Source organism: Pseudoliparis swirei, chromosome 17 (genome assembly GCF_029220125.1).
Source record: "Pseudoliparis swirei isolate HS2019 ecotype Mariana Trench chromosome 17, NWPU_hadal_v1, whole genome shotgun sequence".
In the NCBI taxonomy this organism is placed as follows: Eukaryota; Metazoa; Chordata; class Actinopteri; order Perciformes; family Liparidae; genus Pseudoliparis; species Pseudoliparis swirei.
Genome location: NC_079404.1, coordinates 7476164 through 7495104, shown reverse-complemented (window position 1 = coordinate 7495104; position 18941 = coordinate 7476164). Strand labels below are relative to the sequence as shown.

The window sequence follows — 18941 nt, the reverse complement described above, 5'->3', positions numbered from 1 at the left end:
TTAATATTGCTGATTATGGCTTACAGCTTAAGAAAACTCAAATATCCTATTTCTAAATATTAGAATATCATGAAAAAGTATACTAGTAGGGTATTAAACAAATCACTTGAATTGTCTAATTAACTCAAACACCTGCAAGGGTTTCCTGAGCCTTGACAAACACTCAGCTGTTATAAATCTTTTTTTTAACTTGGTCTGAGGAAATATTAAAATTTTATGAGATAGGATTTTAGAGTTTTCTTAAGCTGTAAGCCATAATCAGCAATATTAAAAGAATAAAAGGCTTGCAATATTTCAGTTGATTTGTAATGAATCCAGAATGCATGACATTTTTGTTTTTTTAATTGCATTACAGAAAATAAAGAACTTTATCAAAATATTCTAATTTTCTGAGACAGTCCTGTATATATCTGCACAAAACAAGCGATAATGTGCAATATAACCCACTCATGGATCTGTCCATCCCAGCATCTGTACAACTCAACAACCACATTCCCTGCTTCACCACACGCTGCTGATTTCTGGACTACAGACGTACTGATTGCAACTTTGTTGGCCGATTCCAATTTCTGTGGATTGAAAAAAATTCAATTCACATTTTCTTCACCATCATCTCACGGAAAATAATGTCAACAGTTCCAAAGTCAGTGTAAACCATCAACAATTCTGAATGTTTCCCTTTATGTTGTTATCGTCAGCTTCAGTGGATATTTATTTCTTTAAAAAAAAAATACAATTCAAATAAAATGAAATATATTATAGTATTTTTATTTAGATATTTGCTTTGGTTAAAAATCAGCTTGGCATTAGTAGTTTGAACGCTGTACTATAGGCTGCTCACAGCTAGTGTGAGGAAGTTAATATAGCTGTTAGCTCCGTCATAAGCATGATTTTGACTCTGAACAGCCTGCATGGGAATGAATTACATTATAATAGGTTTCTGATTAAGTTAGTTCTTTTTAAAGGTCGTTCCTCCAGGGCTTTATTTTGAGCTTGCAGTTGTGACAAACAAGCTTTTTGTCTTCTTTACTCGCACTGAAGAACGTCCACTCTAGAGACGTGTGTGTCAACCTAAAACGATAATGTGGCAGCGGCCCCCATTTGTAAACTATTGGCAAGAAAGCAAACAAAAGTATTTCCCAAAATTTCTGATGGAGACAATAACAGAGTACATACCCATTAAAAACACGATGAAGTCCCAATTAGAGGCTTTAAGGAAAAAAGAAAAGGCAACAATGGTTGGAAGCTACTGTATTGTATTGTCACTTAGCTTGCACACACAGAGAGAAAGTTACTTAATTGGCTTTTCTGAATAATTTTGAGGTTTAAAATATAATTTGTATCATTGTCTTGATGGTGGTTATTAGACAGCATCAGCTCCAGGACAAGAGAAGCTGGGGACTGGCACAGTGGGGAGGAAAGCCTGACAGGAAGAAGTCTCAGACTTACAGTAAGTGGCTGTGACACACACACACACACACACACACACACACGCACCTACACATACACCTCTGCTCAATCAGAGGGCAGAGGGAGGCCGCTGGCGTAGCTATTACATATCTGGTGAGCAGATCTGGTGTACGTGGACGAGACAGCTCACTTACCATCCCTCTAATTGCTATGCAAGATCCTATCCCACCTGACAGAGTCTCCCATGTCAACTTCCATTCATGCCGCCTCCGTTATGCAGCGTGTAAGGAGATAGCCATTGAATAATACATGGGGGGAATTATGCCTGACATGGGATGGCACAGGTCATGTACAGATGTGAGATGACTAAGTAGGCTACAGCTGGAGGCAGAGCCAGATTTAGAAGTAATATACTGTGAGGACGAGAAACAGTCGATACAAAAGGCAGATGAAGATGGGCGATGTGACATGAGTGTATTAACTGTTAATTTAGTATGTATTTCCATGCTAATACTGAGAGGCAGCGTGCCATCCTGTCGCCATGCCAACCGGTGGCAAAAAACTAGTGAGCCTCTTCGGGCGTGACAGATGAAAATAATCTTTTCTTTATAGAATGGGACAAGACATCAAGCAGCAGAGCCTCCTCCTGCGCTGAGTGGAACCAGAGCACTGGGTGATATTGCCACTTCCTGTAAGTCTGCGGGACGCTGCCGTCATTGGCAGGCCATGCGAATAAAACCGCACTAAAAAAAAACATAAAGAAGAAAGCAAGTCTGTTAGTCCCTAATACTTGCGGCAATATATTTGGTGTTGAAGGAACCTCACAAAGGCGTTCACAGAGCCAGCACTGGAACAAATTCATGAGCTCAGCGTCCCCTGAACACCAGGGAGCTCAGCAGGCACTAAACATCAGTGATTGCTGCCAAGGACCTCGACCAAAATCGAAGAGGCCATTCATTCATAGCACAAACAGAACTGAGACACTATTGAAAGATGATGAGAATGTGTTACTGGGGGTTTGGAAAAGAAAAGAAAAAAACTTGCTCAAAATAGGTAAAAAAACTCGCTCATTATTCTAATGAAGAACTAATTACTTCAGCGAAATAGATGTAAAGTTGATAACAAATGATTACAATCAGTGGACAGACAAAGCAACTGGGGCAGACGTATCGCACAGTGATGCACAATTCTCGGTGCCGAAGTTCTGGACTTTAATGAGCCTGCAGAGGTTAATGACACCAAGGTGTTTGCGCTTGCTGCTGCATTATGAGCATCAGAACAGCTCTCGAACTGAAAGTGAATAATGCAGTAATTTCTTTATCACTACTTAACAATAAAAGCGACCAACATCTGTGAGGCCTTCGCGTCGTCAAACAAATGAGAGGCGCCTCCGTGCTAACGCAGCATCGCCGATATGCGTGTCATGCAAGCCTGCGCATAATAAGGCAGAAGAGAAGTTGTATGTCTTTATAATTGCGTTGAAGGTGCTGACTGTGATTAATGTGTTTTAGCTCGGCTCGTGCTGTTTGAGTGCAACGGCACTGCATGTAACGCAAACACACCCAGTCAGCATATGCAGACACTTACATTGTATGGGTGTATGTGAATGTATCGGCATTCAAGCGGCAGAGCTAATGAAGAAAGAGGGACTAAATAAGACTCAGTAAATAGGTTTTGCTTAGAGGAGACTCTGAATTTACTTTGCTGTGTGCTGCCAAATAAATCTATATATTTTTCTGATGGCTGAATCTGGAAAGCACGAAACGAAGAGGAAGTCTCTGAAAATGCTGCTTACATCCTTGCACCATTAAACTGGCATCGTATTATTTCCTTCGCACTCTTTGAGAAACCCCATTAGCGCAAGGCTAATACATTTACCACAAAAAAAAGCTAATTTCTGAATTTGTCGCCTCCTGATTTGTCTGAACTAGTCATAGCTCGGAGCACAGCTGCTGTCTGAGGCTCTTCTCAAAAGCAAAGTGCCAATGTCGGCATGCTTACATGATCACAATGACGATGCTAATGTGACAATAAGAACAACAGCTATAATGTTCACCACATTTACTATTTTAGTTTAGTGTTTTAGCATGCTAACATTTCTAACAAGCACTAAAACACAAAGTACAGTTGAGGTTGATAGGAATTGTAATTGGTTTTGCAGCTATTTGGTCATAAACCAAAGTATTTGACCACCAAGTAAAAGGCACAGGATGGATCATTAAACCATAATCCATTCAGATGTTATTTAGCTATTTCATTCTGGACCAAAGTTGTGGACTGACTTTAGCTAAAAACAAACCGCTTTACTTTGTTCCCAACACTATGAAACCCAACCTCCTTTTTTAAGTCGTATGGAATGGAAATGGTTGTGGGAGCTAATGTCGTCGTACCTTCGTCAACCTTTGTTTTTGCAGTCAATCTGATGGATATGGAAACTATAAAACTCACAATTGAGTGATTCCTCCACTGAATCACAGGAAGAAATAAATTAATACTGCCAAAACTTCAGAGACGAAAACAAGGAAACATTCTCCCGGGTCCACTTAACCACTACACCTCTCTCAATCATTCCGGCACTCTTTAGGAGAAGAGCCGTATGTTCATCATGCTCTCAACAGAAGCACCCTGAAAGAGACCGGGTCATGAATAAATCATATATGTCCTCCCCTTTTATTGTTGGCACTCCATTAAGAGGAAATTACATGTGTTTAATAACACAGAAGACAGTATTTTGATGTAGACTTCAGGTGTTGGACAGGTATGCACAGTTGAGTTTTGGTCTGAATGGGCTCCCAAATCCTACCACGGACCATAAAGCACTGCAGGTGATACTGGAGCGGGACCTGTATAAAGAACAAATAGATGGTGGAGATGCGTAATTAAATGTGTCCCAATGGAGCCATGTGGAGAAGACAGCACTACTGCTTCAGAATGTACCAACTGGCTACTAACAATAGCATTAAATAAGCAGAATGCTTGGATAAATCAAGAGGAACACACTCTGACACTGGCTCCCTGTTTGAATGTCCTCACCCCTGGGGGTCATTTACTCATGTGATTCAGCTCTTCAATTATTTATTTGTAAATTTAGCCTCACTCCAGATCTCTCTTGGGGGAAAAAATATACTCTCAGTAGGGAATCAAACCTCCGGCTATAATGGGTTTGGTATTCATCAGCACTTGCGCCAATGGCAATTAGGGACGTAATGGCTCCCAGGCCCCAAACAAACCCCACCACAGACTAGAGTAGGCTGGGCTACGCTCAACAAGCTCAAGTAGTTTAAGTGAATGCATGTGCATGGATCTGGTCATGGTATCTAGCCATGACAATATAGCTTTTCAAGAGGATTTTATTGTTATAAGATGACACTCGTGTCGACGAGGATGTGCTAGAAATGTCTCAGGAACCAAAAGAATGGCCATCTCGACTTGAAGCACACTATAATTGTTAATCCTCTCCAGCTGTAGAAATGCTAATGTGCATTTTGTGGGCTATCAGTTTCCAAATAGCATGCGCCAGCCCCTTATTACCAAATAGGATGACAGTTTAATGAGCCCTTTGCTTGGTGTCAGCAACGCATTGTGAGATTGCGCTTGATGCCATATTGCGTGCGCCCACTTAAGCATTTGTACAAGCCGCACAACCAATCATTAACTTGCCGTCTCTTCCCACATTTGTGATGCGTTTTTCACCTGATTCCCGTTTCCTTTGTTCTACCCGAGCGTTTGCATGTCACCGGTTTCCCAGCCTCAAAGTCCCTGGGAGTTATTCCGTGTGTGGCACACTGTGTATACAGAGGTGAACTTGAACATGTCTTTGGTGGTTGTCGGGGGAGAGATTAATGCTGTCCCCAGCTGTTTAGCAAGTCCAGGTGTTCAGGACTGTATTTCAGCAGCACAAATCAGACAGGTGACTGAATTTCATGCCCAGAGGTGAAAGGAAAAGAAACGTAATTTGCAAGGAAAAGGTTTTGGTTTCTAGTGCAATTACATCAAATCAGAGACATTTTAATGTGAACACAAAAAAACCCATAAAAACTTGATGCAACTCTGCCTGACTGCAACAACGAAAGGCTGCCCCCTAGTGCCAGCAGAGGGTGCATTCAAGAGGAGACAATGGGTCGTTACAAATGGTGACTGCGCAGCCACAGGCAGTGTTGCCAGGTCCGCGGTTTCCCCGCGGAATTGGGCTACTTTTGAAGTGTTGCCGCGGGTTGAATTTTTTGTCCGCTGGTTCGGGTAGACCTATTTTGCATGCACATTACATGAATATCTTTAAATAAAAATCCATATTTTAAATGAAATAATTTATTTATACCCAAATCCTACCAAACTGACTCCAGATCAGCACGTACACACATTTTATTTATGATAATATACTGTATCTAATTACACAAGGCCATTTTAGGACCTAGGTGAAATAACTGTTTCGGGAAAACTGCTTTTAATGCTGGCATACTAAACATTTGGTGTTACTTTGTAGATATTACAATACATTTGGCAATGATAGCAATGCTGTTGGACTTTAAAAGCAGTGCATATGGTTTGGCACGGGCATATTTTGAGTTCTGATATTGGGCTGGTTTTTGGACTGGTTTTGATTGGCCATTGGGCTGGTTTTGATTGGCCATTGGGCTGGTTTTGTCACAAAGACCTGGCAACCCTGGCCACAGGCCTTGAAGGTCTAGATTAGAAGACAAGCATGTTTGCTAGATGGCTGATTGCACACCTTGGGGTCGCAGCAGAAACCTGGTCCAGGGCTCCGGTCTCGGGTCTTTCACTATCTGCTCTGGCCTCGTCACTCTGGCCTCTCTGCTCTCACGTGCCTCAGTAAACAAAGTGACCATTTTTTGTAGATATCTTTAGAAATCCCTCTGTGACTGATGGAGTTGAGAAAGTAGCACTTCTTGTGACGCTGTCAAAGTCTATTTATGTCTCTGCCAGTGCCAGGAGGCCAAACCAATCTACCCAACCCCACCCACCCAAAATAGAAAGCCCTTTCTTGAAGCAGCATTCGGATCTCCTCTGGTTGGAGAGTGTACATTATGTCTACACTGAGTAATTGGCTACTTCACACAATCTAAAGCTCATTTCCCCTTCACACACACAAACACACACACACACACACACACACCACCCCTCCCCTTCCTCTCAACTACTGCCAGGCCTGCTGGTAACTCAATTGATGCCGACTACCTACTGACAGCAGATCCCTTCTCCTTCATTTGGGAGAAAAGTCATCGCCCATTGATGTCCTCCCAGTGTGGAGCAACATCAAGAGAGGACTTGTCTTTCAAAGAGATCTCACGGTGAACATTTGAATTGATATTTAAAAAGGTGTATTCAAAGACAGAGAGAGGCACTTTTCATAAATATAACAAACGCTTTCCAGCCGCAGTGGGCAAGACACTGTTTGACGTGTGTTCGTTTTGCTAATGGTGCATTTATTTCACCATCCCCACCGGGAGGATCATGCCGCGTGGGTCCGTGTGTCCGTGAGCGAGTCCCTTGGTTCATTCTCACAATACAGCAGTGGTCAGTGCAGACACACCTGGTGGAAATCTGCACTCAACTGAGTAGCACCTTTTTCTAGTTTCATATTTTTCTAGCTAAAAGTAGAATCAGCATTGGACTTCAGATGAATGATAATGCTTTATGTCAACGGGCAGTTGTTTGTTAACGCCGCCATAGCCACATCAACTTGTATATGTCAGTGCTGTGTTTACAGCTTGTACACAAAGCCCACAGGTGGCCGAATAACCTGACAATGCAGGTTTAATGGGGGCGAATATCAATAATTGATTGCCCCATAAATGAAAGTCGGCACGTTGAAATACTCAACATTACGGCTCCCTGTTAAGAATAAATAGAAACACTCCAGTTAAATTAAAGTTCTTCCATAATGAATGAGATTTAGGTCAAGGGAAGTGATTATTTTCTTGATGAGCAGCGGCCTCAGTGACTCACCGTGCTGGGCCTCCCTCTGCTCCAGCTCCTCCCTGAGCTGCTGCCGCTGCTCCTTCATCCTGCCCAGCTCCTGGCTGCTCCCCGAGCTGAGGCTGTGCAGCCTCTTGGCCAGAGCATCCAGCCGGTCGCGCTCCAAGTACACCGCCTTCATCTCAGCCTTCAGCTCCTTGGCACTGCTGAAGGCATTACCTGCACCGGTGGACCACAGGAAGACATTAAGGCCTACGCCAGCCATTAATGAGCGCCTCGATCATTAATAGCGTAATTAAGTGAGGCTAATGGTGAGCGATCCAAGAAAATGAGGTAAATAGACGACGTGAAATGTAGGAAGTGTTGAACTGGGGTGTGGTTGAGCGGAGAGTTACCCGAGATAGCTGCCAGCTTGGCTTCATGCAGCGCCAAAAGCTGAGTTTCAGCTTCGCTGACTTTCCTCCTCAGGCTGCTGCCCAGCCTCTGACTCATGACCACCTGGGGAAAAGAAGGAAAAGAAGAGGATGAATCGAGAGTGAAGGGGGGGGGGCTAATGCAGACACATGGATCCCACAGGATGCAGAGCTCATTTCCAATTCCGCCTTCATCCTCTTTTTGACACTCATTCTTACAAGACCTTACAGATTCATTTCCGTACCTCTGTGCTCGCCCTGCTTTGAATACACAGCAGAGCATCAACGGAGATCTGTTACCTAGTCTATAACCTTTGGAAAGAAAGAGAATGGGCCTCCTTTCACGGGGACAGGCAGGGAAATAGGAAATCTCCATAAAAGATGCCATTAGAATGTCAGGGAGGAAAAAGGCCCAGAATGTCACGGGCCTGATGGGGATGCAGCGCCTCAGCTCTGCTGTATCCACAGAGGAGTCGATGACTTCAGATACCTCTTGTCTGGCCCATCATCTGCCCTCACTCGGTCCTTTAAGCCTCTGTTCTATCCAATGTGTTCCCTTCGAATGACATCCTTTCGAGGAACCATTCCCACCGCTCCAAAGGGTTGTGGAGACAGATTTTCTTCTTGAATCTGACGTATTTTTGTTCAACCCTTTGAAAAGGCTGTCAAATGAATTTGTATTTTTGAGGCTGAACATCACCAGGGAGTTCACTTCCCAAAGAAATACAGAAAATAGGCTTGCATAATTTTATTTCACGCAATCCATGAACTGGAAACTGCTCTGGAGTGGCTTTCAAACTGTAGAAATTCTGTTATTGGTGAAATATCCGGCTGTTTGTTACAAAAGCGTACGTTACTTTCATGCCAGCAATCATTTTGTCACAGCAGGTGTGTTATTTTCTTCACCAAACTTTTTCATTTTAACATAACATTGGACAATCTTGTGATTGAATTGAGGTAAAAGTGTGTCATCGTGGAAAGCCCACATATTCCTTTGAGGTGCAATCGAAATGTCGACCAGCCATTTGATCACGGCTTTCTAAAGGAAGAGAGCCCCCGTCCACTGCATTGCTCTCTCCTTCCTGAAACCACCACTTCTTACAGAATTCTGCTACTTTTGGCTTTTTTCAGCTGCAGAGATCAACGTATTGAGATCAGTCAGAGGAGAAAGCAAACTCCTGATAAGCAAATAAAGAGAGACACGGAACATTCAAAGTCAAACACATGCAGGAAAACACCACGGAACACCGCTGGAACAAAGCCATGTTGGCCAAACAGATTTGTATGTGAACTATGTGAAATATCCATCTGTCCAAGGCACTGGTAAACAAAAAGAAGCTAGAAATAAAACCCCTACAATTATAGCATGAACAAAAGTACCAATTCAATTGTTTATTTCTCATCAGAAAATCTGATATTTGTTTTTACTTACTCTTATTGACTGCCTGGTTAAATAAAAGTAAGCACATGAATACGTACACTGGCATGTGGGATGCATGTCTACACAGGACATGTGTCTTCCAGTTTGACTTGCAACACAATTACACACATTCAGTCGTTGCTGGCATGCTGAGGGTAAGTGGAGCTGTTTTGGACAAAATGGGTCAGAGGAACAGTGACTTACTTTAGCAGTGGCTTCCTTGATGGACAGATTTAATGCCTGCTCCTGCTCCTGGAGTCTGAACAAAAAGGAAATACACACGTTACAGTGCAGTACTGAAGATAATACATTTTTTTCTTTGTCAATGACGGGATTAAAAATCCATCACTTTACTATAATCCACCCATCCGGCTGCTAAACACAGAGGGGTTTTTCCTACCATCAAGAGAGTTACTAATTCGTATGACGTAATGTCTGAAAAGATCTTTGTCCAATCGATAAGAGCAAAACAGTCGGCAATAATTATTCCTTGGGAAATCTAAATTGCATTCGCAGCCAAAATGTACTTACACAAACAGAATAAGAGGTTTACATACTGCCTAGTAAAGTTGATTTAGACTGATATCGATATGCAAACATGAATGCATGAGGCCTGGATTTTGAACTTCCCATTTGAAACCAAAACTCAGAGCAGTGATTATAATCATAAATTTTTTTTTACAAATGGATTGACTCTACTGTCATATCTTGCTGTTGACTATTAAGCTGAATCGAGCTGCCAGTAAACTCAGTTTAGTATAAAGGCTGCTAAAAATATGTCCTCCAGCATCTCGAAAGCAAAAAGTTGTAGAAATCCATTCAAAGATTCTTTTGGGGGATATGTTTATTTCTTTAAATGGTCATTTAAGAAACTTAAATATTAGTGGCAGTCGTTTATATTTTGAAAGCAAGAGGGAAACACAGCTGATATCAAAACAAGGTTGTGATATGATTTGTTTCCTATATAGCTTAAATCTGGCATTTTCCAACTGAACTAGAGTATTTAGTTGGCTTACATTGTTATTCTTACAATAAGAGGTTTTAATAAACTTAAATGTCTTGATGATAATTTCATATATTGAGGGTGATGTCAGTAATGTTATTACTGTGTATGTAACCATGCAAAAAGGACAAGGTCATATTATTCAGTGACAGAGATATAAATCAATTAGTAGACGGAAGCTAAATGAGCATAAAATCCATTATGCACAACACAGTCACCTTGAGATGGTCCCAATCGTCTCATATCACAGAAATCAGTAAGCTCCTTTCATGCTATTCAAGCTGATGTTAGTCAGGGTAAAACCCTTTTTAGGGATGCAGCTACAGTATTTCTTCATTGCAGCAAGGAAATAAATCTTGAGATGAGAAAGAAATGGCCTGTGTTATTTGGGGAAGGGACCCGCAAGCAACACAATCATCATGATGACCCAGAGCAAACCACCTGGAGATGTGCAGCTGAATATCCAATCTGAGGTTGCAATTTCAATCAGTAGCGAGAATAAATGCATTCCAGTCGGGGTGAGAATACGTCAAATATCAAATTATGCCTGTGATGGCGGGTCACGCCACCGAGAAGGCGATAAGTACAATTTACATGTCTTTCTAATGAGTGGCAAGACAGAGAGGCTTTCCACGGTGCTCTGTCGCAAGCTGTTAACTTCAGAGGATACGATGCAAAGTAATCATTTGCATCTGAGAAAAACCATTAAAATTCGAAGTAGGTTGAAGCAGGTGTGAGAGAAGAGGATTGACGGCACAGGGGAATTTGAGGAATAAAGATGGAGTAGTTGAGGCTGCTTGGTGCGTCCTCTCTGAACCTGAAAATAAACAAATCATCCCTTGTCAAGTCTTGCACTATCATTGCATTACCTTGGCTGCCACTTTTGTTTAAAGTGACTCCCTATATGTTTTTATAGCACAATTTTAGCCAATTGTTTGGGATGTGGAAATTCAATATCTGCATTGTCAAAGCTCTTCTACTCTGAGATGTTAATTGGGTTGAAAACATGATGGTGTGCTTCTGGACTCTGTTGTGCTTTCCTGGTACCAGACAAGACGCTGAAAGATTTAAGCAAATGCCACTTTGTCTGTCGGGGGATGAATGAAGCTCGGAGGCAAAGACTTTGTGAAATAGAGAATTTGCTTCTACGGCTCCTCCTCTAAACCAGCTCATTTAATGATAAGAAAACACGTGAATTGATACAACGAAAACATTCGTGGTCTGATGAGCGTTGTAGTGTCACGACCTCTCACAGCGCTCTAGCAGCCCCACCTGGTGACTGACAGTACTGCAGCAACTGTGAGCGCTGTGAGTTTTCTGCCATTTACTGTCAAAATACCTCTCACCCGGACTGTGAGCACATATTTGAGGTGTATCCTCTATGCCTAGATGGATCCATATTGTATAGGGTATATATTAAGAGCATAATGTAATTATGAAATCAATCAATTAATTATAAAGTATACTACAAGTGCAACCTTCAGCCAATCATATCACCTTTGAGTAAATGCAATGTATGTGGGGCCCATATGATTTTCTTAGTTATGATTCCCCTGACCAGACGTGAATATAACATCACAATAACATGTAAAAATGCAAATGTGCGATGTCTGAAGATGTTTCTTCACAGAGCACTCCCACGGCACAAATTGACATTTACATTTTTCCACATTCCACGTTTTCCTTTATGCACCTGCTCACATAAAAGAAATGACACCGGTAAATTTCCGCAAATCAATTCCTGTGCCACTTCTTTTCCCTAGATGGGACACTTGTCTTGCAATTTAACTCAATATTCTGCACGTATGTGACGCCCACCTGAGCAAGGAGGGTGACGGAGAGACGGAGATCTGCGCGCGGTTTTCAGAGGTGACGAGATCGTGCAGGGTTCGGCTCATGTCGCGGAGCTGGGCCACGGAGCAGCTCCTCAGCACGGAGCCCTCCAGCTCCTCAGCCTCCACCTGCTGCTCCTCCTGCTGGATCTGCTGCTCCAGGCATCGGCCGTGGTCCTTCAGCTCCACCAGCCGCCACTGCAGCTCTTGTATCTCCTCCTGCACAGGTTTGTATTCATGAATTAATTATTGGGTGTAGAAGAAGAGGACTAGAAGGTCTTTCTCTCAATCATTTTTATTTGTCCGAATTATATGACACACACACGTGACCCAAAGTGTCAGAAATGACCTCTGTACGGTGTGATTACATCATGTGAGCTGAATGTACCTCCACCAGCTGTTTCTCTTGGATCAGGCGATCTCTTCGCTGCCCTGGACCCTGCAGTGAGTCCAACTGCTCCCGTGCGTCAGGCTCTACAGTCTCCCTGACAACCAGTCACAAAAACAGTCACTTCAAAAGCCTCGGAGATGTTGATCTCTAATCAAAGCATTTTTATTTGTTCATAACCTTCATTCACATTTCAGGGTCCAATTGGTCCTCTTCAAGTGAGCTTATAAAAATCAGAACAAATGGTCTGTACCTGGACAGTGGTTCCTAATATTAATATTTGGAATTGTTTATTTTACTCTAAATGGGACCATAATTTACGAATGAACATCATGGTGTATTAAAGACAAATTTAAATGAGCAAATGAGACCATAAACTCATATTTGCAATGTTTATTGAGGTAATAAATCAAGTGGGGTCATTTTTTATTAGACTTACATACCGTCTTGCCATTCATAGTTTGAGGCACTTCACTGGAGGTTGCCCCATGAACCAAGTCCAACTCCCTCAAATGAAAGAACATTCGGTAACAGAAATGACATCTCTGTCGATGTGTTTTTTTTTCCTGTTTTCTTTTAGCATTTTAAAAACGCATTGCTGCATTTATCCAGGATTCCCTCTGGAGAGGCCCCACCTGATTTCCTTCCTGTTACAAAAGCTATTTTTATCAGCCTTTATCTAACTGCACTATCTAATGAAAAATAGATCACGATCACGGGACAAAGCTAATTAACTCAATTTAACCACATAAAGCAGTCTGTCTTCAATACTACCAACCCAGGAGGGCTGTGCAGCGACACTTTGATCATTTTAATCACCATGTAATATGATCTGATATATAACGTTAGTAAAATATTCTTGTCAGAATGAATACATTTAGAAATAATGTTATTAAAAATAAATCTGAAACATAATAGATGAAAACAATTATTAAATTATTGTATATTGATTTTTACTCTTTCACTTAAACATGTTGTTCTCCAAATGTCAACAGAAAAGAATAATATACTTAAATATCAAAACAGTAGCTTATGATTACTGTGATATTAATTTGATATATCAGGAGAAAAAGGGCTCAATAATTAGCACGACAGTCAGCACAGAAAATGGAGGTCATCATTTCCTCAGCAGAGTGAGTTGTGTGTCCACTAACAGGGCATTATTGTTCACTTTGCTGTGTGACTGACCTGCACTGACTGCAGTCTGCCCGCTCGAGGGCGCTGTGCACCACCCGCCGGAGCCGCTCCAGGAACAGAGCCACGCCGGGCTGTCGCGAGGGCAAACCCAGCTTCAGAGCGCAGCGCTCCCTGCACAGCTCCTCCAGCTTTTTCCCAAAACACTCAGCTGAAAACACACACACACACACACACACACACACACATATGCACGCATATACGCATACACATACACACATACATACACACACACACATACACAAACTATTATGAGCAGTAGCCATACATTCGCTGGAACACATGTCACTCCTTATTCAATTACCAAGTTATACTTTAATTAGAATGCCCTCAGAGAGAGAAAACTTCTGTCAATACTGATGAACAATACTCAGCTTGCTGTTTAAGACCCATTTTCTATTATTTCAATCTTAAATAATCCTTCATTCATATGTTCAGCAAGAAAATCTAATCAACGGCCTTATTTCTTGTTTACAGGGGTGGAAAATAAGTGTCAGAGTTTAAAATCACGGTCTCCAGCAGATGTTGACCTTTATTCTTGTCACAAGGTCAAAGAAATGGGTCAGAAGAAAGAAAACAAAATCAGAAAGCGGTTGATTTTCCTGCACAGATTGAAAATAAAGCAGATTACATTTGTTTGGTTTGAAGACTTTCACAATGCAGTCTTCAAAGTTAAAAACCTTAAATGCTATCTGTGTTCTTGTAAATAAATGTGGATTTGTTTCAGCTTAGCCTCTGTACTACTTTCACTCATTTCACCCATATCCAGGTTGTAATTGGGCTGATTGATCTGAGAAAATAAAATAACATAATCCTTTATTAGTCCCACAGCTGGGACATTTGCAGGACTACTGCAGCAAAGTGGATAATGCAACTAGATATCAGCAGAAAACAGGAACAACTTGTGATACAGAAAAAACACTAAATGGTCAGTGTCAAATGATCAAAGCAACCGGTATCATTTAGACATATAACACATTAGATTTCATTCTTCATTAATCACTGTAAAAGTCACGAGACTTTCCATGAAGTTTGACTTGTATTGTGTGTCAGAAGCCAGTAAACGACAAACCCATAAACTCTAATTAATGCGCAGCCTCAAATGCTTCATCAAACATCCACAGCAAGAGATCCAATAAAGACAACTAGGGCACTTCCCACATCTTAAACCTCAAACTGATAAATGTCTGGGTCCTGATTGAACACATCAGGGACACCTTGAACATAAATGCATGGCTGCAACTCTCTGTCCCTCTTTAAATCATACTATATGAAAAGAAACAACGAGGTCAATACAACTTTTTTTTTAAAGGCAATAAACATGTCAGAAAAAGCAAGAATCTCTCCCCAATCCATCCTCGTTAATGTGGTTTGAGCTCACCTGCGTCATAATCGTCATGCAGAATGGCTTTCTGCTGCAGCCTCTGCAGCTTCAACATCATGGACTCAATCTGAAAGGGAGACACGGTGGGCAGACGACACTGAACTGATTACCAGAAGTCCAGAGGGCAACGCACTTCAAACAGTCGCTACAAGCCAAAAATACAAATGAAGTAGTGTGGGTGCAATGACCATCATTCCAAAGTGACACTGAGTGACTGGTTAGGAAGTTTAGAACATTGACCTTACTAGTTATTTTCTGAATAAATCTTTCTGCCACACACAGTTAAAGGGATTTCACCTGTATAGTGTGTTAACTCCAATACATTACGGAATTGGTTGGATCAGCGGTCTAATTACAGTAAAATATCCTAACTTGTATCTTTCTATTACAGAAGCAGTTCTATAGACTCCTGCTTGTGTCTTATATCAGACCTCCTATCTTAACTAAGGAAATCCTAACTATAACTATAAACTATATTCTTCTGTCGGCACTCATCCTGTCTGCAGCTACGCTTAGAATATAGCGGCTATTCGTGATGGACAAGCCATAATATCATCGGCTCTCACAAGCTATCATGGACAAAAAACGGCATTCAATTTCCGCTTTCGATCTAATTTTTTAATTAATCGTCTTGGCAGTGTATATTGTCTGGGAAATGGAAATATCACCATATTTTTTGTATTTCCTTTTTTCATTATTATATTTTATAATATTCATTTTGTCCTCCATCAGTTCTGTGATAGCTATATTCGGTATACGGTCGGATTTTTTCAAAATTATACATTTTAAAATTATTTTTCTGAAATGCCAAAAATCGTTAAATGTCATCTTAAACTGAGATGAAGCAGGATTTGAGGCTGAGGAAGTTCCTGTGATGAGACCCCACCACATCAAAGTATAAAGTATAGTGTAGCGCTGCAGTAAGATAGCAGCGCGCAGATAGACATGTGTGTTCATCACATTCAGGTGCTCAGAAAGCTGTGTGGTAACACTCAGATTTTAGGTTTCGCTCTTGCTCTAAAAGAAATAGTCTGACATTTTGGGAAACATGCCTATTTGGTTTCTTGCTGAGAGTTAGACGAGCTCTCATGAGAGGTATCAATCTTCTCTAACTCTTTGCAAGAGAGCCAATATATGTCTTTCCCAATATGTCAAGCTATTCCTTTCAAAAAGAACATCTTGGTGTTTGCGCCTTGATTCCGAACCTGGTGTTGGAATTGGCCTAAACTCCACAAAGAACGAGTGACAACAGCCCCGCCTCTCCTCCCCATCAGGAGCCAATCATGCCCACCTTGGTGTGAGTGCGGTTGCTTTGGAGGCAGTCTTGCAGCACACCCTCGTACTTCTTCACCAGGTTGTCCCAGCCTTGGTCGGAGGCGGGCGTGGCGCTCTCGTAGCCAGAGGTGATGGAGGAGGCGGAGGCGGTGTCCGAGTCCACGGACAAAGAGGAGGTGATCTCGATGTCCAGAGATCGCGAGTCACAGTCGGGCAGGTCCGGCCTGACCTCCCACAGACACTCCCGCCAAAACCTCCCGCTCGATGACCCCTCCTCTCTCTCCGCCTGGCTGCTCGGGGTGCAGGAGGGCAGTGATTGCACAACAGCTGACTGTTTTGAGACTTTGTGCACAGCGGATAAGGCTGCTGGTTTTGGTTGAGGTGAGCGAGGTGCTTCAGTTGAATGACTTAGTGGTTCTGGTTCCCAGTCTGTCTTCTGGCTGCAGTTAAGAGACTGCTGGATAAAACTGAAGCTGGAGTTAAAGGAGTCGTCTGATGAGGACCGGGCGGCCGGGCTTGGGATTAACCTGAATTCATTCTGAGAGGATGGACCCTGGAGGCCGGCTGCAGCATTACTGGCACTGTAGTCCACATGAGGAAGCGGATGGAGAACAGAGCGGAGAAAACTCGCACTCTTCCAGGAGCCATATGTGAGTTTATCGGGATGTCGATAATTCTGAGCGCTGGTTCCCTCTGTGGTGTCAGTGTGATGTCCGGATTTACCATTCCGAATGCAAGTGGACCTCCTTTCCTCCTCCTCTTCCTCCTCCCTCCGCCCATGAGTCGTGCTCTGAAGTCTGGACTGCTCCCCTCTCATGTACCCCGGTGTTCGGTGGAGCCTCTTACGAGCGGAGCTGCCAGCTGTCCCTGATGCTCCGCCACCTGTCGATGCAGAGATTAACCATTAAGCTGGACAACACGGTAACAAGTGAGCTCATAGAACTGGCAGTCATCCGGAAAATGGGATGCTAAATGTGCCAGTTACACAAGATTGTAAGATTGTGATATAACAGAACCAAAATGACTTTTCCCACCCCTCTGCCCTCACAGCGAGAGTCGCTATAACTGAAAGACAAACATTTCTCAGACATTTCCCAGAGTTCTCCTCCAGCTGTTGGGAAATACCAAAGCCACGCTGTCATTTTGAGTTCAGGCCCGCCTCTCAGTGAAGGAGTGAACAGCATGAACAATACCTCCTGAAGTTACATTTGAATCGGTTTATCTTTGAAAAACAGAGCCATGTTGAAGGAAACCTTCTCAACCTGAGGGGCTGCAGAGGTGGAGTGGAAGTAAAGATGAATAAATCGGATTCATGTTGGAACAAAAAACAAATGGGTTTGTTTTTTGTTGTAACATGAATCTGATCATCCTCTGATGCCAAAAAGGCCCTCTGATTTTCATGCTTTTTTCATCCTGAATAATTGATTTCCAAGAAAACTGTGAGCGCATCGCTGAACACAAGATGTGACGTGGTGCTTTTGTGGGATTCTTTGTGGAGAAAACTCAGTTTTACAGATCTGTCGATTAAAATCAACTGATCGATTATTTAACAATGATCAATAGTACATTATTTTTTTGCAAATATCATAATGCTGCACATCAAACTAGAACGGGCACTCGGTAGAGCGCATACCTTTGCATATCACAAGATTGGGCATTGAATTATGAACATTTTGGCATTAGTTGCATGCCAATTGGACAAAAATGTATCGTGCTATGGTAAAAAAACGATTTTGACCTTTCCATGACCATGACCTTGACCTTTGACCCGATTGATCCCAAAATCTAATCAAATGGTCCCCGGATAATAACCAATCATCCCACCAAATTCCATGTGATTCAAGAAGATTTGACCTGTTCATGACCTTTGACCTTGACCTTTGACCCGATCGATCCCAAAATCTAATCAACTGGTCCCCGGATAATAAACAATCATCCCACCAAATTTCATGCGATTCGGTTCAATACTTTTTGAGTTCTGCGAAAGATTTTGACCTGTTCATGACCTTTGACCTTGACCTTTGACCCGATCGATCCCAAAATCTAATCAACTGGTCCCCGGATAATAAACAATCATCCCACCAAATTGCATGCGATTCGGTTCAATACTTTTTGAGTTTTGCGAATAACACGCATACAAATAAATAAATAAATACACGGCGATCAAAACATAACCTTCCGGCATTTTCAATGCGAAGGTAATTAAACGCCGGGACCTGGGCTACAAGAATAACTCAGCCACTTCAAACACCAACTAAAATAGTTATAAAAATATAATAATCATAATTCGCCAGTGAGCTCACTCTGCATGTTTCCAGACCTAGCTGACTGTACTAAAATGGAGCTAATGTTGTTCTGCTTGACTTTGTCAAAGTCAAACATTGCAGAGAGAATGTTCACATATTGTGCTATATCATTGAGATGTTTAAATCTTTCAACTGCATCAATTCAAAGAGATAATCATCCTAAAAGTGCTTTTATGTTTTTAGGCGACACAGAACCTTTTTAATGTTTGCTGTGTGCTATCTTCATTTACTCTTTAACTCGTCACATATGGACTGATATTTACACATCTGAATACAATCATATGTGTGGCCTTTATTATAACAACGGTATTAAAATAGCGCTTGTGGTTATCGAGATAACCCCTTTTATAATTTGGATATGCAATTTTCGAGCAGAGGC

General features: G+C 42.0%; 1 protein-coding gene across 4 annotated transcripts in view; it reads right to left on the bottom strand.

Annotated features, from left to right (window-relative positions):
• Positions 1 to 18941, bottom strand: part of disc1 (DISC1 scaffold protein) — a 45786-nt gene that overhangs the window by 23132 nt on the left and 3713 nt on the right. For all 4 annotated transcript variants that reach the window (XR_008834207.1, XM_056435135.1, XM_056435136.1 and 1 more), the window contains 8 exons: positions 16273 to 17138; positions 14979 to 15048; positions 13592 to 13748; positions 12404 to 12500; positions 12002 to 12234; positions 9385 to 9439; positions 7743 to 7845; positions 7378 to 7566 (listed from right to left, as the gene is read on the bottom strand). Coding sequence is in view for 3 of the 4 variants with exons in the window: in XM_056435135.1 (XP_056291110.1) it covers positions 7378 to 7566; positions 7743 to 7845; positions 9385 to 9439; positions 12002 to 12234; positions 12404 to 12500; positions 13592 to 13748; positions 14979 to 15048; positions 16273 to 17138 (1770 nt within the window). In the remaining variant the exon portion in view is untranslated. The remainder of the gene's footprint in view (positions 1 to 7377; positions 7567 to 7742; positions 7846 to 9384; positions 9440 to 12001; positions 12235 to 12403; positions 12501 to 13591; positions 13749 to 14978; positions 15049 to 16272; positions 17139 to 18941) is intronic.